General features: G+C 41.9%; 3 protein-coding genes across 3 annotated transcripts; 1 reads left to right on the top strand and 2 right to left on the bottom strand.

Annotated features, from left to right (window-relative positions):
- The first annotated feature begins 4,946 nt into the window (after window positions 1–4,946).
- tescb (tescalcin b) lies at window positions 4,947–9,888 on the top strand. The gene is made up of 8 exons (XM_085463680.1): window positions 4,947–5,219; window positions 5,855–5,924; window positions 6,050–6,130; window positions 6,291–6,430; window positions 6,524–6,585; window positions 6,841–6,948; window positions 7,025–7,072; window positions 9,337–9,888. Exons 1-8 carry the CDS (start codon window positions 5,156–5,158, stop codon window positions 9,412–9,414), a joined length of 651 nt encoding a protein of 216 aa, XP_085319806.1. The 5' UTR covers window positions 4,947–5,155; the 3' UTR covers window positions 9,415–9,888.
- Window positions 9,889–11,983: 2,095 nt separating this feature from the next.
- On the bottom strand, window positions 11,984–13,426 carry m17 (IL-6 subfamily cytokine M17). Its single transcript, XM_085465222.1, has 3 exons — window positions 13,325–13,426; window positions 12,820–12,968; window positions 11,984–12,706 (listed from the first exon to the last, which is right to left on the bottom strand). Exons 1-3 carry the CDS (start codon window positions 13,377–13,379, stop codon window positions 12,245–12,247), a joined length of 666 nt encoding a protein of 221 aa, XP_085321348.1. The 5' UTR covers window positions 13,380–13,426; the 3' UTR covers window positions 11,984–12,244.
- Window positions 13,427–15,509: 2,083 nt separating this feature from the next.
- On the bottom strand, window positions 15,510–24,781 carry taok3b (TAO kinase 3b). Its single transcript, XM_085463678.1, has 8 exons — window positions 23,969–24,781; window positions 23,143–23,379; window positions 22,870–22,998; window positions 22,556–22,759; window positions 21,120–21,359; window positions 20,402–20,614; window positions 20,099–20,281; window positions 15,510–17,962 (listed from the first exon to the last, which is right to left on the bottom strand). Exons 2-8 carry the CDS (start codon window positions 23,326–23,328, stop codon window positions 17,801–17,803), a joined length of 1,317 nt encoding a protein of 438 aa, XP_085319804.1. The 5' UTR covers window positions 23,329–23,379; window positions 23,969–24,781; the 3' UTR covers window positions 15,510–17,800.
- Between the last annotated feature and the right edge of the window lie 125 nt (window positions 24,782–24,906).

The raw sequence follows: 24,906 nt of genomic DNA, 5'->3' as shown, positions 1-24,906 counted from the left end.
CATCAGGTGATGTGTGTTTGTGCAATGACGGAGAGTACTGCCTAAGGAGACCAACACCTCATATCAAGGGGTGCATAATTATTAGGTGGCTTCTTTTTCTCAGACAAAATGGACTTAAAAAAAAGAAAAGAGGAAGATTTAACTGACAGTAAAATGGCAACAAATGTCAGAAGTCTTTTAGAAGGATGCAGCACTCCTGAAAGTGCAAAGATATTGGGGTGCAATGACAGAACCATCAAACATTTTGGTGCAAACAGTCAACAGAATTGCAAGAAACACCCAAGTTTTGAGAACAATCAAACGTGAAGCTATCATATTCCAGAATTAGACCCTACCTGGAGTGGTAGATTCAGTGCTCACAGATATGGCCAAGACAAGGAAGGCTAAAACACAATCACCACTGAACAAGACACAAGGAACACAGCACACGGCTCTAAACAGTGTCTGGGAGGCTGTTGCTGCTGTGGCACAAAAAGGTTGATTTTCAATAGATGGACTTATCAGTTTGTTGATCTATCATATCATTCTTCTTCTTCTTATTATTATTATTATTATTATTAATTTATTTTTTTTGTTTGTTTTTTTTTGCTTCTTTTTTTTTTTGCATTTTTGGGTTTATTATAGCGAAGAAGACATGTAGCAAAGGGCCACTGCTTTCTGGCCATGTGGCATGTGGTCGCCTGCCCACCCACTGAGCTAAAACAGTCCCCACTGAATTCTTTTTTAATATCAGAAATGTTTATTTGTAAATTTAGAGTTTGAACTGGACATGTGTGTGCTTAATAGACTGGCAAATTACAGCAGGATTTTCCTATCCTCGGTCAGAAGGCACAGGTGACTTATATGATGAAAGAGAGGGTCCACAGCAATGATAATTAGGGTTCTTTTAATCCAAACATCTCCAGAAGTGAATTCGTGTGAGTATATGTATATGTGTGTGTGTGGTTCTGTAAATCAGAATCAGAATCAGAATCAGAATACTTTATTGATCCCTGGGGGAAATTATTTTTTGTTACAGTGCTCCATTTTAAACCAACATTAAGACAAGACAGACAATACGCTAACTAAGAATAGTACAATATATACATATATATATATACATACATACATACACAAGTCACTTATAAATAAATATTTGGAAAAGAAACATGTGTAGTTGTAGCAGCAAACAGTGTGTTAAGTGGATGCGTTGTACAGGGAGATGGCCACAGGCAGGAATGATTTCCTGTGTCGTTCAGTGGTGCTTTTCGGTAATCTCAGTCTCTCACTGAACGAGCTCCTGTGACTGACCAACATGTCATGGAGTGGGTGGGAGGTGTTATCCAACATTGTCTTTATCTTGGACAGCATCCGCCTCTCCGACACCACCTTGAGGGAGTCCAGCTCCATCCCCACAACATTGCTGGCCTTACGGATCAGTTTATTAAGTCTGTTGGCATCTGCGACCCTCAGCCTGCTCCCCCAGCATGCAACAGCATAGAGGATCGCACTGGCCACCACAGACTCATAGAAAATCCTCAGCATTTTCTGGCAGATGTTGAAGGACCTCAGTCGCCTCAAAAAATAGAGACGACTCTGGCCCTTCCTGTAAAGTGCTGTGGTGTTTTTAGCCCAGTCCAGTTTATTGTCAATGTGTACTCCAAGGTATTTATAGTCCTCCACAATGTCAACACTGACCCCCTGGATTGAAACAGGGGTCAAGTGTTTCCTGGTCTTCCTGAAGTCCACGATCAGTTCCTTGGTCTTTGCCACGTTGAGCTGCAGATGATTCTGCTCACACCACGTGACAAAGGAGTCGACCACAGCCCGGTACTCTGTCTCATCATCCCTGCTGATGCATCCAACCACCGCAGAGTCATCAGAAAACTTCTGAAGATGGCAGGTCTCTGTGCAGTGGCTGAAGTCTGTGGTGTAGAGGGTGAAGAGGAAGGGGGAGAGGACAGTCCCCTGTGGTGCCCCTGTGTTGCTAATCACCTTGTCAGACACACACTGTGGGAGACGTACATATTGTGGTCTTCCTGTCAGGTAATCAACAATCCAGGACACCAGAGAAGCATCCACCTGCATCGCTGCTAACTTATCACCCAGGAGGGTCAGCCTGATGGTGTTGAAAGCACTGGAAAAGTCAAAAAACATGACCCTCACAGTGCTCGCCGGCTGGTCCAGATGGGTGTAGACACGATTGAGCAGGTAGATGATGGCGTCCTCTGTTCCGAGACGAGGCTGATAAGCGAACTGAAGGGGATCCAGATGTGGTCTTACTATGGGTCGCAGCTGGTCCAGGATGAGCCTTTCCAGGGTCTTCATGATGTGGGAGGTCAGTGCCACGGGCCTGTAATCCTGGGGGCCACTGGGACGAGGCGTCTTTGGTACAGGGACGAGGCATGATGTCTTCCACATCACCGGGACCCTCTGCAGACTCAGACTCAGCATAAACAGTTTATGAAAAACTCCACACAGCTGGGGGGCACAGGCCTTGAGGACAAGGGGACTCACTCCGTCTGGTCCAGCAGACTTGCCTGAGTGAAGTCTCCTCATTTGCATCTCAACCTGGTATTGAGTGAAGGTGATGGGTGGGGGAGGGGTGTCAGGAATCTCACAGGAGGCAACATGTGAAGAGAGAGGCTGGCACAGTGGTGTGGCTCTGGATTCCAGGCTGACTGCAGGTGAGGTTGTGGGGGTGGGAGCAGACACTGTGGTGTCGAATCTATTGAAAAACAGATTCAACTCGTCGGCTCTATTCTCACCTCCCTCAGCTCCCCTGCTGTTGGTTGGCCTGAATCCAGTGATGGTCTTCATGCCCCTCCACACCTCTCTCATGCTGTTCTGCTGGAGTTTCCACTCCAGCTTCCTCCTGTAATTGTCCTTAGCCTCTCTGATCTTGTCCTTTAGTAACACCTGGACCTTCCTCACCTCCTCTTTGTTGCCCCCTCTGAAAGCCCTCTTCTTGTTGTTGAGGAGGGCTTTGATGTCCTTAGTCACCCACGGCTTGTTATTTGGGTAACAATGAACAGTCTGAGCTGGAACAATGGAGTCGGTGCAGAAAGTTATGTAGTCTGTGATACACTCAGTAAGCCCATTGATGTCCTCGGCGTGAGGCTCACAGAGTGTTTCCCAGTCGGTCACCTCGAAACAGCCCTGTAGTTCCGCTATTGCCTCCTCTGACCACCTCCTAACAGTCCTGGTGGTCACAGGTTCCCTCCTCACAATTGGCACATAGCGGGGGGTGAGGTGAATCAGGTTATGATCTGACCTACCAAGTGGGGGGAGGGAGGAGGAGCTGTATGCATCCTTGACGTTAGCATACAGTAAGTCTAAAGTTTTCTCTCCCCTGGTGGGACAGTCCACATATTGTTTGAATGTTGGTAGTGTATTGTCCAGTGATACATGGTTGAAGTCACCCGAGATCACAATAAAGGCACTCGGGTGCTGAGTCTGTAGCCGAGCTATGGCAGAGTGGATAGTGTCACATGCAGCTGTGGGGTTAGCAGAGGGGGGAACATAAACAGCCACCAAGATGACGTGAGAGAATTCCCTGGGTAAATAATACGGCCTGAGTCCAACAGCACACAGTTCAGTGTCCGGGCAACAAATCCTTTCTTTGATTGTTATGTTGGCAGGGTTACACCACCGGTTGTTAACTAAAACAGCAAGCCCACCTCCTTTACGCTTACCGCTAGCGATGCTGTCCCTGTCCGCCCGAACAGTGTGGAAGCCTTCCACGGAAGCATTCTCATCGGGAATGACCTGGTGCAGCCATGATTCGGTGAAACACATCAGGCTACACTCTCGGTATTCCCTCTGACTCCGTACCAGTGCTGAGAGCTCTAATTACAATTAGCAAACAATTAAAGTCAACCAAACTGGTCTAAATAATACAGAAAGGGTTGAACAGAAATGACTAAACACCACCTCCTGGTGGACACAAATGGGCTGCTGCACAGGGATAGACTCCATCTTTACTTTGGGCAGCTCAGTTCACAAGGGTAGCGCCATTTTGGTCAAATCAGCGTGAATATACAGTGTCTCGTGGCTACACGAACAGCTGGAAAACTCTACTAAGCATCACCCAATGTACATAGCTAAGTATATGATAAGTTACAACCATAGAACAAACAAATACAAGGCACTTACTTATCATTCACGCACACGCACTACACATGTTCAGTACAACAGCCCAGCTCCACCAGCGCTATCAAGGTGGACCAGCGCAAACACAAACAAGGGATGGGAGGAATGTACCATCTTAGCAGTGGTTAGAGGGAGTCCGTGGAACAGTCTATATACACAAATCACAGGGGTTTTCTACAGAGTTGTTTGTTTTTATTATTCTCACTTTAACTAATGAAAATAAACAACTGAGATGGGGTATCCATTTTGGATTTTAATTAACATTTTGAAATGACCAAATGAAATGCAGATGTTCAGAGTAAAGTTAATCCTCAGAAATACAGCTTGCCTAATAATTGTGCACACAGCCATTTACTCCCAGTTTGAAGTAGGTTATTTTAAACTTTTTCCTGAAAGTAACTTAAAGCAGATTTCTCTCTAGAGCTGATTAACTCAGGTTCCTAAAGTGGGATGTTGCTGGTAGTTTAACACAATAAATGTTATGCTCATGATTATGGAAATATTTAAAATTAGGCTGGGTGTGCAACTATGTTCTGAGGGCTGCTCTGGTTGCAACAGGTGGGTTTATACATGTGGATCCATCCACCTGTGCAAAGGGCAGATGTACAGTAGTATTCAAAAGTAAAGAAAGCCTGTCTGGAAATATATTTAAAAAATCGCTACAGTATGTGAAGGCTACTTGTCTATTTTTTCTTACTCTGCACTTCATGGCAAACCCTCACACGCGGCCTCTGAATATGTAAAACTGGTCATTTAAAGTGCACCCTGTTGTTCCTAAGAGTGTGTCGTCATCGAGACGATCGTTGCGGAAGTGGCATGCGCTGTTTGCAGAGGATGAAACCTGCTTGGCGAGCACGCAGGGGGAAAAGAGCCGTCAGATGAGCAGGCTCTGTCACAGAAACACACAGGTGGATATGGATCATCTGGAAGCACGAAATCCGCTTTGAATCACTCTGAGTTCATGTGAGACTCCTCTGTGCTCCCTTTAAAAGCGGGCTGACCAGGGAAGATCTTTTTTGGAGCAATGGGTGCACTACAGTCCTCACCTGGACGGCCAGAATATAGTGATCTGGCGGAAAAGACGGGCTGTGAGTAGTCATCACCGGGCTGTTGTTTGCATTACTTGAAAATGCTTCATTTTCAATCAGACGTGTAGAATCAGCCTGCGTAAAAAATGCAAAACAAAAACAGGAACTCACTGCGGCGGAAATAACATTTTAATTAATTCTTACTTTAAGGCAGTCTTAAAGCGGAAATACGTCCATGTCAACGTAATGCTCAACATTTGGTGTTTCCATTCAGTTACCTGTTAGTCATCACTGTGTATAAGATAAACCAGTAGTTGTGGTGCATTACAGATGAATAATTTAAAGTGCAAGTGAATGGAAGTGGAACTTTACCCGGTTTGCAAAGAGAGGTGTTGTTAATAATAGATCGGACTCTATTGAAAGCTTTGACAGCAGCCATTTACAGTAAACACCCAAAAGCTGAAACTCCAGTTTTCTACTTTCCTAAATGACCTTATGGTTTCACCTGTATGTTCTAAACAGGTGAGTGTGAGAGATGAGAGGCAAACCAAACTGTTTTACATGAAACGTGAATATCCAAATTAGCTGCTTTGAAAGCTGAAAGTGGACAGCTGAACTGGCATTTTAGTGGAACTTAATCTTGGTGTGCAATCTTTACAGGTAGTTTGTCCTAAAGTTTCCGTCTTATTTCTCAGTTTCATTTGAACAGATTGGAGTTCTGCATAAAAGATTTAAGCAGCTGAGTCACAATGAAGAGACTCTACGGTAAGCTGATATTTCATTTGTTCTTGAAACAAATATTCTTTGGAGCGGGAAACCTGCTCAACAGGATTCTACGGTTGTGTCTCTTATGAATGAGCTACTCCTGAAAGTCTATTTTAAACCCTCAGGAGAGATCATTTCAATGAAATCGACGACCTAGCGTTCAATCCCATCCGCGCACAGATCATAGAGGCGTTTTTTGACAGAAGGTACAGTAATTAACCATTGCTTTTAATCATTTTACTTGTATTTTTCAAAATCATAAACAATTCTTACATTTAGGATGAAAAATGATGGAAGAAATTGTAGATTTAATGTATCAGTTGTTGTCAGTGCATTTGAGAGCATCTGATTTGCTGTTTTCTTCAGAAACTTCCATCAGAATGGCGAGGGAAAAGTTCAGGAGATTGGCTTTGAAGAGTTCGTGGTGGTCATGTCCCATTTTAGGCCGCCATCGGCGCACATGACAGAAGAGCAGCGTGGAAAGACCAGGAGAGAGAAACTGAGATGTACGTCTCAGTATAGATTGCATGAACTCGACTGCTTGACTTTTACCTGAAGATGACACAAAGTCAAACCTGCGTTTGTTTGTTTTTCTGCAGTTTTATTCAACATGCACGATACAGACAACGATGGGATAATAACTCTAGAGGAATACAGACATGTAAGCTCGGGGGAAGAAATGATCGTGCACAGTCACCTTAAGTTTATGATCATTCTCAACTGAGTTTTTAAGCTGTTTAAAAATACTGACTGTAAAAGTAAATTATCTTTGTGTTTTACATGTAACTCTAGTGCTGGGGTTATTAGCTCAATTTCCTCCAACGCAACTGATTGGCTGCCAGTAACAGACAGGATGATGCGATTACAGCATTACAGAAGTGATATCTTACTTCAGCTGTTGTTCACGTCTGTTCAGGTGGTGGAGGAGCTGTTATCTCGGAGTGGGACACTGGAGAAGGAAACAGCCAAATGCATTGCTGATGCAGCCATGTTGGAGGTGGCCAGTATTTCAGTGGGTCACATGGTATGTAAGCTAAAGCATCTCAAGATAACATTAAGGTGTCTGGATAAAGTCAACAACTTCACTTTCTGGCACACAGGAGCCTGATGAATTCTATGAGGGCATCACATTTGAGCACTTCCTCAAGGTTTGTACACATACAGTGGGGCAAAAAAGTATTTAGTCAGCCACTGATTGTGCAAGTTCCCCCACTTAAAATGATGACAGAGGTCAGTAATTTGCACCAGAGGTACACTTCAACTGTGAGAGACAGAATGTGAAAAAAAAATCCATGAATTCACATAATAGGATTTGTAAAGAATTTATTCGTAAATCAGGGTGGAAAATAAGTCTTTGGTCACCTCAAACAAGGAAAATCTCTGGCTCTCACAGACCTGTAACGTCTTCTGTAAGAAGCTTTTCTGTCCCCCACTCGTTACCTGTATGAATGGCACCTGTTTGAACTCATCATCTGTATAAAAGACACCTGTCCACAGCCTCAAACAGTCAGACTCCAAACTCCGCCATGGCCAAGACCAAAGAGCTTTCGAAGGACACCAGGAAAAGTATTGTAGACCTGCACCAGACTGGGAAGAGTGAATCTACAATAGGCAAGCAGCTTGGTGTGAAAAAACCAACTGTGTGAGCAATCATCAGAAAATGGAAGACATACAAGACCACTGATAATCTCCCTCGATCTGGGGCTCCACGCAAGATCTCATCCCGTGGGGTCAAAATGATCATGAGAACGGTGAGCAAAGATCCCAGAACCACACGGGGGGGACCTGGTGAATGACCTGCAGAGAGCTGGGACCAAAGTAACAAAGGTCACCATCAGTAACACACTACAACGGCAGGGAATCAAATCCCGCAGTGCCAGACGTGTTCCACTGCTGAAGCCAGTGCATGTCCAGGCCCGTCTGAAGTTTGCCAGAGAGCACATGGATGATACAGCAGAGGATTGGGAGAATGTCATGTGGTCAGATGAAACCAAAGTAGAACTTTTTGGTATAAACTCAACTCGTCGTGTTTGGAGGAAGAAGAATACTGAGTTGCATCCCAAGAACACCATACCTACTGTGAAGCATGGGGGTGGAAACATCATGCTATGGGGCTGTTTTTCTGCCAAGGGGACAGGACGACTGATCCGTGTTAAGGACAGAATGAATGGGGCCATGTATCGTGAGATTTTGAGCCAAAACCTCCTTCCATCAGTGAGAACTTTGAAGATGAAACGAGGCTGGGTCTTCCAACATGACAATGATCCAAAACACACCGCCCGGGCAACAAAGGAGTGGCTCCGTAAGAAGCATTTGAAAGTCCTGGAGTGGCCTAGCCAGTCTCCAGACCTCAACCCCATAGAAAATCTGTGGCGGGAGTTGAAAGTCCGTGTTGCTCGGCGACAGCCCCAAAACATCACTGCTCTCGAGAAGATCTGCATGGAGGAATGGGCCAAAATACCAGCTACTGTGTGTGCAAACCTGGTAAAGACCTATAGTAAACGTTTGACCTCTGTTATTGCCAACAAAGGTTATGTTACAAAGTATTGAGTTGTATTTTTGTTATTGACCAAATACTTATTTTCCACCCTGATTTACGAATAAATTCTTTACAAATCCTACCATGTGGATTCATGGATTTTTTTTTTCACATTCTGTCTCTCACAGTTGAAGTGTACCTCTGGTGCAAATTACTGACCTCTGTCATCATTTTAGGTGGGGGAACTTGCACAATCGGTGGCTGACTAAATACTTTTTTGCCCCACTGTAATGCACATTATTAAACAATATGCACTCGTTGGTCACTTTGTTAGGTACACTTTGCTAGTTTTCTGTTTGGTTTGCCTTAAGGATGGCCTTAACTCTTTGTACAGGCCATCTGAGTACAGTGAACTTATTGTCACGTTCAGGAAACCAGTCTGAAAAGAACTGAAAGATGGGTACACCGTGGTAGATATGGTCAGCAACAATACTCAGGGGCTCTGTGGTGCTTAAATGTTACTCAGCTGCGATGAAGGGAACCAAAATGTGCCAAGAAAATACCCACAACAACATTATTCCACCATCAGAGGCTTGAGCTGTCGGTACGAGGTACTTCATGTTATTGATACCAAATTTTGACCTCACCATCTAAATGTCATGGACAAAATCTAGGCTTATCAGACCGGGCGACGCTTTTCCAGTCCTTTGTCTGGTTTTTGGTGAACCCATGCAATCTGTAGACCATATCTACATGCCTAAAAGCACCGAGGTGCTGCCATAGTTATTACGAGCATTTGATCAGGTGTGCCTTAAAAAAGTGGCTGATGAGTATATGTGTACGCTTTAACTTTCTTTTAACTGATCAGTTTGCATTTAAATTGGAAACTGGTACTAAATAACTGAGGTTTGAATGTAAATCTGTGTTTTGCAGTTGCTGGAAAGATTTGAAATTGAATCGAGAATGATCATTCGCTTTTTGAATATGGACACGACAACTTTGTGTAAGTGAGGTCGGTATGCTGAACCATGAGGTGCAAAATGACGTTTTCACTGTATTGTCTGTTTAAGTTTATTGCTCGCACTGAATATAAGCCTTATTCATGTTTGAATAACTATGCAAATCCTAAGACTATATATATACACATGCTGGATGTATTTGAAGTAATCTGACTGTTAGCAATACTTGAGATAATTACTACGCACTTCTAGCAGTTGGACAAAGCAATATTAATCAAATATCCAGTGCTAGCTAACCAACAATATGACTCTATGCATGCAAGTATGGATGCTTGATAAACATCTAAAAATGTTATTGCCATAAATCAATAAGTCTCAGTAGTCAGGGATATAAAGATCTGTCTTTAAATGTATCTGGATATGTCTCTATTAAGACAACAGCCTTTTATTAATGTCACAAACATGAACCTTCTTGGTGCATGCTCTTCATGTTGTACTTGCACAATAAATGACCCGATGAAACTGTCCTGACTTCAGCTCATGATGTGGATACTTGATAACAGGAAATGGGAGTGCTGTTCTGCATGAATAAATGCTTCACGGCAGAATCGGTTTAACATTTAAGAAGAAATTCATGATGTGAATTTCATTTAAGTCAAACCCCTTTTCATGTCAATTCTGCTTCGTCATGCAGAGGTCATTACTCCCTTTTATGGTAACTGGCTGTAGAGGGAAACAGTCTGTTTACATTAAATGTTGGAACTAAAGTGATCACAGGATTTCTCAGAAAAGTCAACGTACCCTGAGAATGGATGACTCATAGAAATGGTTTTCATTAATTGCTTTGTCTGTGGTATAGAATTTCCTTCCGATACTTATACTTGGCAACTTCTCTTTAATGATGAAAAGACGTCACAACACAAGGTTAGTCAGAGATCAAAGAGAAACCTTGTTTGGTGTCTGTAAGCTAACGGGCTTCGTGTGAGACTGTGACGTTCTGATGTACAAAAGCATCATTTTACAGCTTTACTCATTAACGAGGAACTTAAAATCGGGGAATAAAATCTTACGTTTGCAATCCTAGAAAGCAAGACTTTAAAAAAAATAGCTGGCAACTTAGGAAAGTGGAACGCATAAAATAGGAAGTCAGATTTTTCCTGGTGGCTGAGTGTTTACAGTATAAACCACATACAATAACCAAGGTATCCCTATTTTAAGTGTGGCTGAAAAATGACCTCTTTTGATTTTTCTCATCCTGTTTTCTCCCCATGTGTCTGTAGCTCTACTGTCACAACACCAAAAGGGCTTAAAATATGAAAAATAACTGAAATACCTTTTAAAAAAAAAACAACCCTAGTTTGTTAACATGAATGGATGTTAGTCTTAGAAATGTTTTTTGCAGTGGTGCATCATGACTTTAAATGACTTGAACCCCTGGTCCATACTGCCCCCCACAGGTCAAACCATGTCAAAGCATATAAAATGATCATGGCCGTGCACCTGCTTCTCTTGTGGTAACTTGTGTCTTCATCTATAGAAGATGCTTCAGATAATAAAACTTTATCATTACTCGTGTAGATTCACCGATCTGCCACAGAAGCATATGTCACTGTGCAACTTTGGCCTTTAACTTCACAAAGCTGCACTTGTGATGATACTTGTCGCTTCTGTTTGGTGACGTCTAATTTAAGAAGGCTTCAGTGTTTTAGTGGTCCCACATTGTCGTCACCATGTCTGCTGAGCATGACCTGTGTGTCAGTGAAATAACAGACACTACTGATTTCCACCCAGTAGGCAGTAGTCGTGGGTTAATCGGGGGATTCAAGAGATATTTTCGGAACAACTTGACTACAATGTAGACTGGAGAATGACTGTTGCCCTGAGGTACCCTCTGTGTTTGTGCCTTAAATAAGCCAGAGTTATAAGAGGGAACTTGATTCATGACCCAGAGTGAATCCCCCTTCTACTTCCAGTTTCCCGACAGCTTGTGACCTGAGGAAAGTTTAGCTAAGAATTACTTCACTCCAGCATATATCCTTATTGTCACTGTGTACAGAGGTGACATCTCTGGAGAACCTGTTCATTATCTGTGTGGTGGGTTTTTGTTTTTTTTTGTTTTTTTTTGGGGGGGGGGGGTTTACAAAGGGTGTATACTTACACATTTCCTTTTTGTAGCTGCAGTTTCTTCTTTTTAAGGCACACAAGGATACACAGCACACACTATTAATGTAGTGCACAACTATTATCTGAACCACACACACCCACACCTTGTGACTAGCCAGACAGCCCGCCAGTTTCATGAAATCTTTCCTATCTGATGCAGCCTTCTTTTGAACACATGCGTCATTCAGAGTTGATATCACGCAGTCAGCGTCTCAGCAGCTTCCTGATTTTCTTTTAACCCCTCTGGATGGACTGATTCTGTGCAGATCACAAGCTGCAATGTTTTTTGTTTCCATCTTAACTTGTCAGAAGCAAAGGAAGAAGAATTATTATTGTAGAAACATCACTTTATCTTAGATTGTTGCCATGAAGTAGGCACCAGTATTGTATTAAACTCCATGCTTTTTTTTTTCAGATGGTCTCTGACAAAAATGATTAAATGGATGCTGACCACATAGTACAGATGCAAAGTATTCTTTTAATTGTTGTGTGTAGCGCAAATAAGTTTACATCATCAACACAGGATTTTCCCAATGGCATTTTGCAAATTAAATACATATTGCATGGACATAACATTTCCTTAACAGCATGACAATTAACACAAAAGAAAATAAATATTAAATACCATAAATAAGCTTGCATTGACACTCCAGCCACTTTTACACTTACATTTGTTTTTCTCAGGAAACTGACTGTGTAAGGCCACCTTCTGGTCATCTTCAGAATGCATTGATTGGTGTCCTCTTTGTGCACACTTTGCTTTTTAGATTCCTCAGTTCTTTGGAAACGTTTGACATGAAATCCTTGTAGGTCTTCAGGACCACGCAGCCGTACACCTTCTGCTGGAAGACGTTCTGAGCTGGTGGTAGTGTTGTCGGCCCCCCTGCCGGCTCAGGTATGGGCAGGTTTGGGAAGAGGCTCTGATAAAATGTGTTCATGAAACTGGCCAGACTCTCAGTGCGACCCCAGACTCTGGTGAGCTCTTTCAGGAGAGGGCTGCCAGGCGATTGTAAGTCTGTCTGCTGCTTGTATACACGTTTAAAATGTGGGAGGAAAGCTTGGAGATGCGTGTAGATGCTTGCTATCCTTGCTGGGGGATCCAGCCCAGAGATGTTGGGATCAGGGATGTCATTCACCGACACCTTGCAGAAGAGCTCTGACATTTCCCCTTGAGCGGCTTTCTGCAAACAAGGGGAAAAAGGAAAGGAATCAGCCTACATATCTTATAAGTGCACAAGCATATCTGCCAGTATACTGGTAAAGTAGAGCAGTTTTGTGCCTGTAGTCTACTCACATATGTCTTGATTAGGTCACCAGATTCCTTGTGTACAATTCTGGTGATCTTCAAAGTCCGCTGCAGGAGATTCCCACACTGCTGATTCGTGCTTAATGCCACAGTTTTTGTTGAATCAACAGTCATAAGCAGCAAGAGAGACAGTAATGCTGAGGAGAAATGAGCTAGTCAGTTATGGTTATCCTTCATCACATTGGTGGGTTTAAGGGGATCTTTGCATAAAAACCAAAAAAGAGATTTATTTTTTTATTTTTTTTGTACACCAAATATGTGGCAAGTAAAAGCTTACGGTGCCATTTCCAATACTTTATGTAGCATTATGTTAAGAAACTAATAAGCATTGTAATTTCCTTTACTGACGCAGAAAACGGCAAACTGCTCTTAGTTTCACAACAGCTGTAAATCGCTAAAAATAACCACATCCCTATTGGCAAAAAAAGATGCAAAAGTGTTCAGTGCTTTATATTTAAAGCACAAAAAGGAGACAAAAAACTAGAAAACTTACTTGCTGCTGTTTCCATGAACTGCTGAAAATGCATATTCTTTACATGACCATTCATTCTCCTCTCGGTATCACAAGCAAATTGTGCGGACTTGTCATAATCACACTGCTTTAAAACTTTTTAAAGACAGAAACCGCACATTTGTCAGAGGAGGAAATGACGTGCACTTGTGAGGCAACCAAATTTCCCAGAATTTCCTCCTTTCGTTCACATGTGCATTTTTTTTTTTTTTTTTTTTTTTTTTTTACGCCTATAACAAGCAAAGTGGGCAATGTATCTAAATGCCTGCTCCCTTAATAGGCATGTTGGGGCATTGTCTACTCGTTAGGACATGTATGGACATAGGGTTGTGGCATTTAAAATAGGACTTCCTTTTTTGTGCATGGAAAATAAACACTTATATTTATACATTTCAAGAAAACTGAAAGAGTAACCTGCAGAATTTAGAAAACAGTGTCATACATGAATGAAAATCATATCAGGACTGAGGTCAACCTACACTTTTCACACATGCTCACCAAATTGCTTCCTACCACTCTTTAAATGGCAAGGGTGAGAAACTTGTCGGTGTGTGGAGGTAAAAGTGAGCTCATCACTGTCTGTGCAAAGCTGGGTGTTGATAATTTTTTTGTTTGTTTGTTTGTTTTATAGATCTGAAAAGAAACTTAACGTTTCTTATTTTCTATGTATAGGCATTCACGCAGGAGGAGTCTGATATTACTCAGGATCTTTCAGTTTGTGTTTAGCTTTCAGTGGCTTCGCTGGCGCAGGCATGACCCCAATGATTCAAAAACAAAACCACATGACTAAAGTGTCCTGCTGCTACCTGGCAAAGTTCACTCTGACATAACCAACAAATTCTAAGGTAAGTGCTGAGGAAATGTTATTTTTGTTTGGACCACAAATGTGAGGGGGGATTTTGAAAGCTGTTTCATATTGGGGGGTTTTTTCTACCTTCTGTTAAATTTGGTAAATAGTTCTCCTGAATTTCATCTCTTACTCCTAAATCCCCTCCTAAGACCACGTGTCTTTTTGCAACAATGTTTTCAAGCGGGTGTTTGCACAGGAAGCCGGCAGGGTCACAGGAAACAGGTCACATTTCTCAATCACAAATTTTCTGAGTGCGTAAAAGGACTGGGCCTGCTTAGGTAAAGCATGCGATCTGTTGCATGGGCTGACTTTAACACTGGATGATCTCACTGTGACATGCTAGTGTGGCGTGTCTTCCAGAGATTTATGAGTAAACATTAGACATCTCGCAGGATGGGAAAATATGAAAATAACATAAACTGGGCTTTTTTTGTTTTTGTTGTTGTCGCTAATCGTACAGTCATCCCCCAACACTTCTGCTTGGAGACACCCAATGACGTCTTTTTGGCTCACTATCTGCATCACTAGGTTTCATTTTAGGTCAGACTGCAGGTCAGACTGCAGGTCAGACTGCAGGTCAGAGGTCAGACTGCAGGTCAGACTGCAGGTCAGACTGCAGGTCTGCAGGACAGAAAAGTGGCAATCTCCTCTGAGGTAAAAGCAACAGGTAAACTTTTCACTGAAAGTGAAAAAACCTCATTATGAGCTGGCACCATCCCTTTGTTTTCTGTTGATTATCACATTTTGGTTTCAATACCCTAGATGTATTATTGCTGAACTACTGACTACTTGAGAAAAATGAGGGGGAACTCAATGCGCCACATCCCTGTCAGCACTACTTCAGGTAAAATCTAACCACTCTTTTGCCACCTTCAGGGGGTTTCCAGTTACCCCAGGGGATTAAAGAGGGGTTGCGGCGAGACTGGCAACTGCTGCAACAGATGTCGGCAGTTCAAGGAAACTACAGTGAGATTCCTGCTCACATATAAAGTAGAGGCATGCTAAAAAATAAACCACACTCACTACCTAAATCAAGCAGGCTTTCCCTGAAACGTGAGGAACCTGGACGCTCTGCAGTGCAACTTCTCTCTCACTTCTTGCTCCAACTTCAGGTTTCTGTTTTCACAAGTTAACAAATGTGTGTTTGCATGCTTGCAACCTACAGTAAATTATGATAAACAGCGTTTTATTTGATTTGATGTAGGTCACTGTGGTTATAATGCACTAAGAAAAGCAAAAGTGAGACGATTTGCACCACATGACAAAGCTTTACAAGAAAATTTAACCACAAATGATAAGAAATGCACTCTGACATGAGATGCAGGATGATAATTGAGAGTCCTTGTTTTCAACAGAATCTCTTTTATTTTTGTCTTTGAACTGCACAGGAAATGATGAATAAAGTTCTTTAGGAAAGTCCCCTTTATTCTAACTAAATACATCTTTCTAGTAACATAAAAGTCACACAAATTGTAATTGTTTTGCAGCTCACAAACAAACTTATTCAAGCACCCCAACAGCACTTTTTAAAAAAATTGTGTCCACAAAGCTTTCAGTTACACATGACCAAGACAAAAGGCCTTACTGCATATGAGAAATGCTGTCATCAAATTTCAGAAAGTTCATGAAAACGTCAAAGACTGTAAATCTTAGTGGAGCCGTTCGACCTTAGAAAACAAATTCAGAATTTTAGGTGTAAAACAAGAGCATTTAAGTGCTATTGCGTTCCGACGCTGAATGCCATCGCGTTCGTCTGCTGTACCCCGGGGCGCGTCTTCTAGCGTTCAGCCCTGTGAGGAACATAACCAAACATTAATACAAGTTGTGGCTCTGACGTGAAAAGAAAAGAAAAAATGTAACAGGGTTGCATTCAAGACCACCACATTAAACAATGTTCCAAAAACTGTCCCATGATAAAATAGCATTTATTTTTCCATACATATACTTAATTTTCTTTTAAGAGGGTTTCACTGCATGGGGTACTCTAAATATGTCATGAGTGTTTGAAAAACATAGTAGTGTTTTGACTCAGAGTGGGGGCGGGGGTGGGGTTCAAAATGCTTTACATTTTGTAAAAATCAATCGTCTCTCCAAGACAAAACCCACAAGGCTAAAAGTGGCATTAGAAATTAAGCACCAAACAATTACCCTTCCATTCAGTAGAAATGGAATAATTGTGCAACCTGTTCAATGACCATAACAAAGATGGCAAAAAAAGATGTAAATCTTATCATTAGACAGTAATAAGGAGAATGCAATCCAGACCCACATGCTGTTGTCTGCTGTTGTGGCGTCGCTGATACTGATATATAAAGTCTGTGGTTCCATTCACCTCCATCTTTACAATCTCAAAGTCTAGTGATTTGACTTAGCAATATATTGAGCTATTGTATGACCATTTCTCTATATTATAAAACGAAAGAAAACGAAGCAAAATCTTTATCATTAGACTCTGGTATCAGTAACAGACGAGTGTCTCTGTATATTCTAGCTATGTTCTCATGTACAAATATTGATATCAAAAATTATACAGCACAATTCTCACCATTTTCCTTTACAAGAACTTTGATTAGTGAACATTAAATGATTCACAAGTTTAGATGAACTCAAAAACAAAAATGGTGCCGGCCTCAGTAGGTAAAATATAGATATAACAAACACGTAACTAAAATCTGCTTCAGGCACAACTTAAATAAAGGCATTTGTGAAAATTATCATATCAAATATGGCGCTTATGTCCAGTATCCATAGGCCTAAAAAAATGCTATGACCACTTTTATTTACAAACAGCTAAAATCTCTGACAGATTCATGCTTCACTTCACAACCTGAATTTGTCCTTAAAGTGCATGCAATAATAAGCAGTTTTACCAAGTGGGATCTTGAGTTGTGATAAGATAAATGGGCTGATCAAGCTTATGCCAATCGAGTCTACATATCAAATGAAAGAAAAGATCAGAACTGCCTAGAAAAGTGAGGGTCCACAGTATACTGTATGCATAAGCACAAAATGGAAGTATGACGGGAAAATAAAAATAAAAAAAAACTCTGACTATCCAGTGACCCCATACAGTAATATTCACATTCAGAGAATAAAATAAAGAGAACAAAATGAAACTAGTAAAAAACAAAACAAAACCGAAACAAAGCAGCTTAACACCACGGGGGAATCCGTAGCTCACATTCCACAATGTCCCTCCATGTAACACACATTAAGCCTCATATGAACAAGATGGGTTTCTACTTAAACATACCAAAGTGCCCATTTTACTAAAATTTCCTGATTTATTCAATTCATACCAAAAGGAGAAAATGGCATGGAGGAAAGAGTCTTTTATTTCAGACACATAGGCTTTTGAGTTACACTGACTAGGTTTGACTTTTATTGACACGTTGTTGTGTAGATTCTTTTGTTTCCCCCCCCCCCCCCCCCCACCCCCCTTTAAAGTTTCACAAAAGAGGCTCTCATTGCACGCAACACCCCAATTCAAAGATGCAATATCTAAGAGCAATGAAAAGTAATCCAGTTTTGTCACCCTGGGTGGGACAAACGGTCAAGTGGACGTGAAAAGGGCACGGATATGTTGTCCTTTAGAGATAAATCCACTTTCATCTGTTGTCTTCTTTGGGGAAGTCTATAGATCCCAGGCTTCCAAAGCCGAGGCTTCTACTTTCTGTGTCAAAAGCATTAATTTCTCTGTCCTGACGTTCCAACAAGTGCTTAATCCGTTCGGTACGTTCCTTCTGAAGTGCAGCCAGTTCCTCCTCAATCTGCAATGAAAACACAGCATGGTAAATGGAATTAGATTCATTTTACCTATTTTTTTTAATCTGTAATGGCATTATGGTTGGAGATGCAACAAGCACTGGTTAAATGTTGCCTATATGCAAAGGAGCTAAAGCTATCCAAAACTTGGAATCCAGCTGCCTCGGTATGAGCAAAGGATCAAAGCTGCCATGAGTGAAAAAAAGAAAAACGTTGACGTCCTCATAAATGGTTAAGTTATAAACATAGTGAAAAATAATGTAAGTTTTGTTACATAAATCCACTGTATCTGCTTTTTTTTTTTTTTGGTAAGGTCAAATATGTAAAGGTGAAGATCCCGTAACTTACTGCACTTTGAGGGGAATTGAATTCGCCTCAAAATTGAAAATTGAATCATTTCTTTTATTATAATTACAATATCCTGTACTGAAGAAAATTTTATTTTTCCTCATATATGCCGTCAATCATAGTTCTTAGTAAGAAATTGAATTGGAAAAAAAGTAGGAGTAGGAGGAAAACTGGAAATCAGAATCAACCGCAAAAAAATTCAGCTGTTGCATCATAATTGTTGTCAGTAATTTCAACATGTTTACTGTATATAAAGATGTTGCAGAAACCTATTACTACATTTCCATTAAAATTCATATTTTTGTTCCTTTGATGAAAAACTGGGTCTTTATGGGTCTTTTTGGCTTCAGGTTCATATTTAATATCAGAAAACTGTTGGGTAGTGAAACACTTGCCCATTGAAGGCAGTGTAGACAATCAAGACAACACGACCAAAGGAGGAAAGAAAAACAAAACAAATCACACAAAAAAAACACATAGGAAATGAAAAAGTAAACGAAACTAGATTAAACTAGACATGGGAAGAAGGCATAGGAGGAGATAGGGCATAATGGGGGAACAAAAAACATATTGGAACCCAGAATTGAAGATTCATAAAAGTAAGGAAGTATTTGTAAATCAAAATGTAGATATTAAGCAATCTAAGAAGCAAACAGAAAAACGAAAGAAGGTCCTTAAAGGTCCAAAAACTGGAAACTCTGGGTCCCATGCTGGGTATAGATCTGGACATTTCAGAATTCCTTCTGCTACTTCTATCAGCAGTCACATCATCAATAAACATTAGTGACCCAGTGCTACGCAGCCTTACATGCACGTATTATAACACTGGCTTCACCATGAGTGACAGAAGATGTGGACTGCTTTGAATCATGAGCTGTTTCTCTCACTCACCCACACTTTTCTCTTCCCATCATTCTGGTAAAGGTTAATCTTGGTTTCATCCGTTTTATATGATTTTCAGCACTGTGCAGGTTCTTTGTGATGTTTTTTAGCAAAGTGTAATCTGAAGACTTCTTTTCTTAAACATGAAAATAATTCTATCACTGCCCACTTGATGGATTTATTTTGTTTTATCAGCCTAACCCTGGACTGCACCTCAGCATGATGTTTATTTTACAAATTATGGTCCAAGTTATTGTAAAATAGATGATAATGGAGGGGATACATGTGTCTGTGTAGTGTCTTCTTATCTTTTCACTGCTCACTTGTGTTGTCTGTTTTCAAAAAAGTAAAACACCAACAGACAAAATGAGAAACTTCAGTTAGCAAAAAAGAGAATCCAGATGCCGTCATTTATGTACAGTGTGTGGCATTTTGTCATTTCAAGTATCAGACAAATAAAAACCAGAGAATTTCCTCCTTGGCCTGAGGAGGCAGGAATGTGTGACCCAGGTTTAACTATCTAAAACAGTACTTCATTCAAAACTATAAAGGCAGTTTCACAGTGTCATTAGAAGAAGACTCAAAACAACCACCAAATTATCTCCACAAGATGTTATGAAATTACTTTTTATGATCTTTCAGTTTGAACCAAAAGTGGTGAACAGAACAACGCTGTCATCATTAGAGCCCTGCCATGTCATGGCTTTCCTATATTATGAATAAAACAATAAGCATATTTACCATGTCCACGGTGCACTTGACTACAAACTAGAGCGCCACTGTTATGCTGTTGTCAGCTGATAAATCGTCTCTCTGGACGCAGATCTATCTACCTACCTATCTGACATCATTTTCATAGAATATGGTATCATGCTGGATTTATTTTAGAATAGCTTTGATGCTAAATGTACCTTCTGTTCAAGGTGCGCTCTCCGTATGGAGACCTTCTGCTCAAGTTTCTGCTGCTCGCGCTCATGTTGGGTCTCCATCTGTGACTTGGTTTTTTTCTGGTAAGCGTCCAGGAGTTCCATCTCTTGCTTCAGCTGCTGCTTCAGAGCTTGGCACTCCGTTTCCTGCTCCGCTTCTAATCGCATCTAGAAACACGGCGAGACAGAGTTAGCGACAAACATCAGCGAGTGTGGCTGTTGAAATTCCAGGCTCTTGTGTTGACGAACGAGCCCCGTTTCAACTGTTTATAACAAACTGCTGCGTACCGCTTGTGAAGCCATCATCTCGTTGATGCTCTTCTCGTACTGCTCAGCCAGTATGGCCAACTTGCGTGTCTGCTCCTCTTTCAGGGCCTTCAGGATGGTTTTATGGTCACCTTTGGGAGACACCTCTAGCTGATGGTTCCTAAGAGCCTTGTACTGCTTATTCTGCACCTTACATGTGTCCTGAAACTGTTTTTTGATCTGCATCTCCAGTGTCTGCAACAGAGATAATGATTGAATGTTAGTCTCGTGCTCTTTTCTTGGTATATTTAAATTTAAAGCTGGTTCAGTTGGTTGTTCATAACTCAACTGAATGATTAGGCTTGTGGATTCAAAGCCTGAAGACTGCTCAGTCTACCCTTTCAAAGTATACAAAATAAAGTTGTATGAATAAATAAATAATTTGTTTGCAGCGCCCTTGAACATTTATTGTCATAAGTGGGCTTCTGACCACTGTGCTATTAGATAAAGAGAGACGAGATTTAAACTTGTGAACACGCATGTTTTGGAGGAAGCAGTTCTCATGGCAACGTGTTTAATGGTTTTCTACAGGTGACTACCAGGCTAAATATTTCAGTCAAGTTGAATGCTATGAATGCATTGCACAGCACTTGCAGAGCTTCAGCGTAAACGCATGACTTCATCAGGTTATTATGTAGATGTTCATGGGATGTAAACTCTCCACCACACAGAATAGCAGCAAAGAGTAAATCTCGGGCACCTTGAGGTTTCTGGGCTGCTGTCGTTGCTCCAGAGTGTGTTTTCTGTGCAGTTCCCTTTGCCGACGGTTATTGTACTCCTCCTGGTTTTCAAGCTCTGTCTGGTGCTGCAGCCGCATGAGTTCGATGCGCAGCTTCTGGAGCATCTGCAGCTGCCTGCGCTCCAGGTCCTGGGTGGACTCATCCTGCCGGATCATCAGGGCATGTTCCATCTCTTTCTGGGTCCTCTTCTTGTTCAGCTCCTGGGACACGAAAATGGACCATTTTGAAAGACAGTATTAATTTGTCATATTTCTTAATACAGGTTTTCTTCTTTTTCTTTTTAAATTTTTATTATTTTTGATTTAATGTTAAAACTTCTGTTTATCTCCATGTGTTTCTCTTTGCTGAAATACATGAAAACTATGTAAGTGACATGCAGTTACAATGCCAGTACTTCCCTGGGAAACCCTTTTCCACTGTGGAAGAAAAACCCTTGCACTCTGTACAACACCTGGAGTTTTGAGTTTTTTAACCTTTTCTTGGTTGTTATCATTAATTGTTAAATTAATGCCTCAGAGTTTTTATACCGTTGGTGAGTGCACCAGCAGATATCCCTTTATGAATGATATCCTATGATCTATAATTGTCATTAATGTAAATAAGTATACATTATCCAAGAAATTACTAACAGTAAAAATAACTCTTAGTTGCTTCCTTCAAGCTACAAAAAGTTGTTGTGTCCACAAAGCTTCTGAAAACAGAAACAATCATCCCAAAAGCGGGTGACTGTGAACGCTGTTTCATGGTGGTATAGTCTTCTTCTTTCGGCTGCTCCCTTTAAGGGTCGTCAGAGTGGATCGTCTTCCTTCCTACCCGATCCCTGGTATCCTCCTCTGTCACACCACCCCTTTGCGTGTCCTCTTTCACTTCCTCTGTGGACCTTCTCTGAGGTCTTCCTCTCTTCCTGCATTGCAAGAAGAGAGGAAGACCTCACTTCCTGCATTGCAAGATTGAGATGTCCAAACCCTCTCAAGCTTGACTGCCTCTCTAACTTTGTCTCCAAACTGCTCAACCTGAGCGTTCCCACTGATGTACTCATTGCTAATCCTGTGCATCTTGGTCATTCCCAGTGAAAATCTTAACGTCTTCAGCTCCAATGTTTCCAAACCATACATCACAGCAAGTCGTGCTTTCATCTTGTAAACCTTCCTTTTCTTTCTCGCTGCTATCCTTCTGTCACAAATCACCTCTCACACTCATCTCCACCCACTCCACCCTGCTTGCACTCTCTTCTTCACCTCTCTGTCCGTTGCTTTGGATGGTTGACCCCAGGCATTTACACTCATCTACCCTCTGCTCTTCTCTCTGCAGCTTCACTGTTACACCATCCTCCCTCTCATTCACAGTCTTGGTGGCACACAATGTTACGTAACATCAGGATATTGTATTACTGTACCTCTCTCAGTTGCTCTTGTTCAAACTCATGTTTCCTGAGCAGACTCCGGCGTTTCAGAGCCCTGCAGCTGCGATCGTACACCAGCCTCTGCTGGGCCAGCAGGTGAGCTTCCTCCTCAGCCTGAGAGCGCTGCATTGTTTCTTTGTGCCTCGACAGACGCTCCTGCTTTTCCTCCTTGGGTATACAAGGGTCATTGTCCATCTCCTGCAACGCAGCACAAACCGTGTGAATGGACTTTGGACAAAGCGAAGATTTTCTCAAAGAACACATGCTTCGCGTGCAACTTCATAAACTTATTTGTTGATGATATTTACTTCCTTGATCTTGTCTTTGCAAAGCCTGTATTCCTTTTTCTGGTTTTCTAAGAAAGAAGTCAGCTCTTTCTTTTGCTGAGCAACAATCTGCTGCTGGATCCTCCTCTCTTCTGCTGCAACTGACTTCATCTGTGAAGACACATTCAAATAATCAGATTATCACCTTTTTATAGAATCCCTTCCTTACGTAGACACAAGTGCAGCTCAGAGTGAGTTACATCACTCTTTAGTTTTCATCTCATTCACAAATAACACCTGCTGCTGAGGCTGTACCTCTTTGTCTGTTTGAGCAACATGGCGTTTGGCCAGTCTTTCCAGCTCAATGTAAGTGTTGTTCGCATGTGTCTCCAATTCCTTCTGCAGCCGGAGCCTATGCTCATCCATCTCGGCCTTTAGCCTGTTCTCCAGGGCGATCAGCTGCTTCTGGTGCTGTCGCCGCATGCGCTTATACCCAGACATCTGCACCCGCAGCTCAAAGTCCTGCTCATGCTCCTCGATCTACCTGATGCCCTACATGGAAGAATATGGGAAGCAGGAAGTGAAAGAAATCGAGCAGCCAGAAACATGAAGCCACACATCGTACAGAAAATACAAACTGCAAACTAAAAAGCAATCAGAAGCCAGATCAGCAAAAATCCATAACAACATCTTTTTGTTTGTTTGTTTAATCATCCGAAATTTGTAAGATGCCACTATTCAGGAATCAGCACAACAATCTAAGATGACTGAGAGAAAATTCAACCTTTTACAATCAGCGAGAAAAAAAAAAAGCAAATAAACTAAATCTCACTGGTAAAAGACATCAAACGGTCATTTACATGGATTACACATAAACGCAATACACACACTTCAAAGCAGGGGCAGAGAGGGAAGCTGAGGATGGAAAAAATGACATCCATTAACAGGATCTGGTTGCCATGACTACAGATGTACAGCTGAGAACACAGACATCCCTTCCCTCCCTCCTCATCCTCGCGCCGCCAAGCACGCACACACAAGCTAGCGCACACACGCACGCGCAAACACACTCGTATTTTTATTGTTATTATTGTCAGTATTATTTGCTCTACGCAAACGGCGGTGAGAGGGAGTTGCGTACCAAAGATGCTGATTTGATGGTGGCAATGTGTTCACAGATCTTGCAGTCGAGAGACCGGCTCTTGCGAGAAGTAGGCCGCAGCTCTGGCCTGGTGTCCCTGTGCACAGCCTCATCCCTCACGCAAGCATGGTCCTGCAGGGAGGGAGGAAAAGGGGGAGATAGTGGGGCTGGGTACTTCCCAGGCCCTCCGCACTCGCTGTTTCTGCTAGAGCCGCTATTACTGCCGAATCGCCCTGAATGCAGCACAAATCCAGCCTTAAATGCATCCTTCCCCTGCTTGTTCCCCCGCTACTGGCTGCAAGTCCTTGCTAAGAGAGAAAAGGGCATTGCCAAACAATTGCAGGCAGCACCGAGAAGGCAGCCACTAGATGAAGTCGCTCTTTTTTTTTCTTTTTTTTTCTGGCGTCCCCCTCTTTCCAAAGAGGAGGAACCGAATGGCTCCGGTGGATACGGGTGAATTATGCAATGCCTACCATTGATGATAATCGGAGAAAGACGGCACAGAGATGTCTTTTACAGCCACTCTTCTTTTCCGTTTCACAATGCCAGAGATGTTTGGGAGGAAATATAGTTTCCCTGCGTTCCTGTGGTCGCATGTAGTGCCATATTTGAAATGCTTTGAATCAGATAAGGCACATCCAAACATGGTTTTCCCTCGAATATGTCGCCCGACGATCCGTTTGTATTCCACTCGAATTTCTGTCCTACATTTACAGCGCACTTGGTCATGGTAGGTGGTTCTGGTGCCTTCTATTCATCTCTTTGCTCTGTCCCTCTTCTACACTCCCCCTTCCTTTAAAGAGACACCACAATACTACTGGCACATCTCAACACTGGTGAAGTCATTTCACACAAGAAGAGATGTTCAAACATGCATATGCAGGTGTTCGTAAAGGTACTCGCATCAGTTATTATCATCAGAGCATCTTCTTGAAATC

Source organism: Copadichromis virginalis, linkage group LG7 (assembly GCF_057382275.1).
Source record: "Copadichromis virginalis isolate Kocher_CV1m ecotype Utaka linkage group LG7, C_Virginalis_male_GT1.1, whole genome shotgun sequence".
NCBI lineage: Eukaryota > Metazoa > Chordata > Actinopteri > Cichliformes > Cichlidae > Copadichromis > Copadichromis virginalis.
Note: the sequence above shows the minus strand (reverse complement) of the source record. Positions and strands in the feature narration are given on the sequence as shown.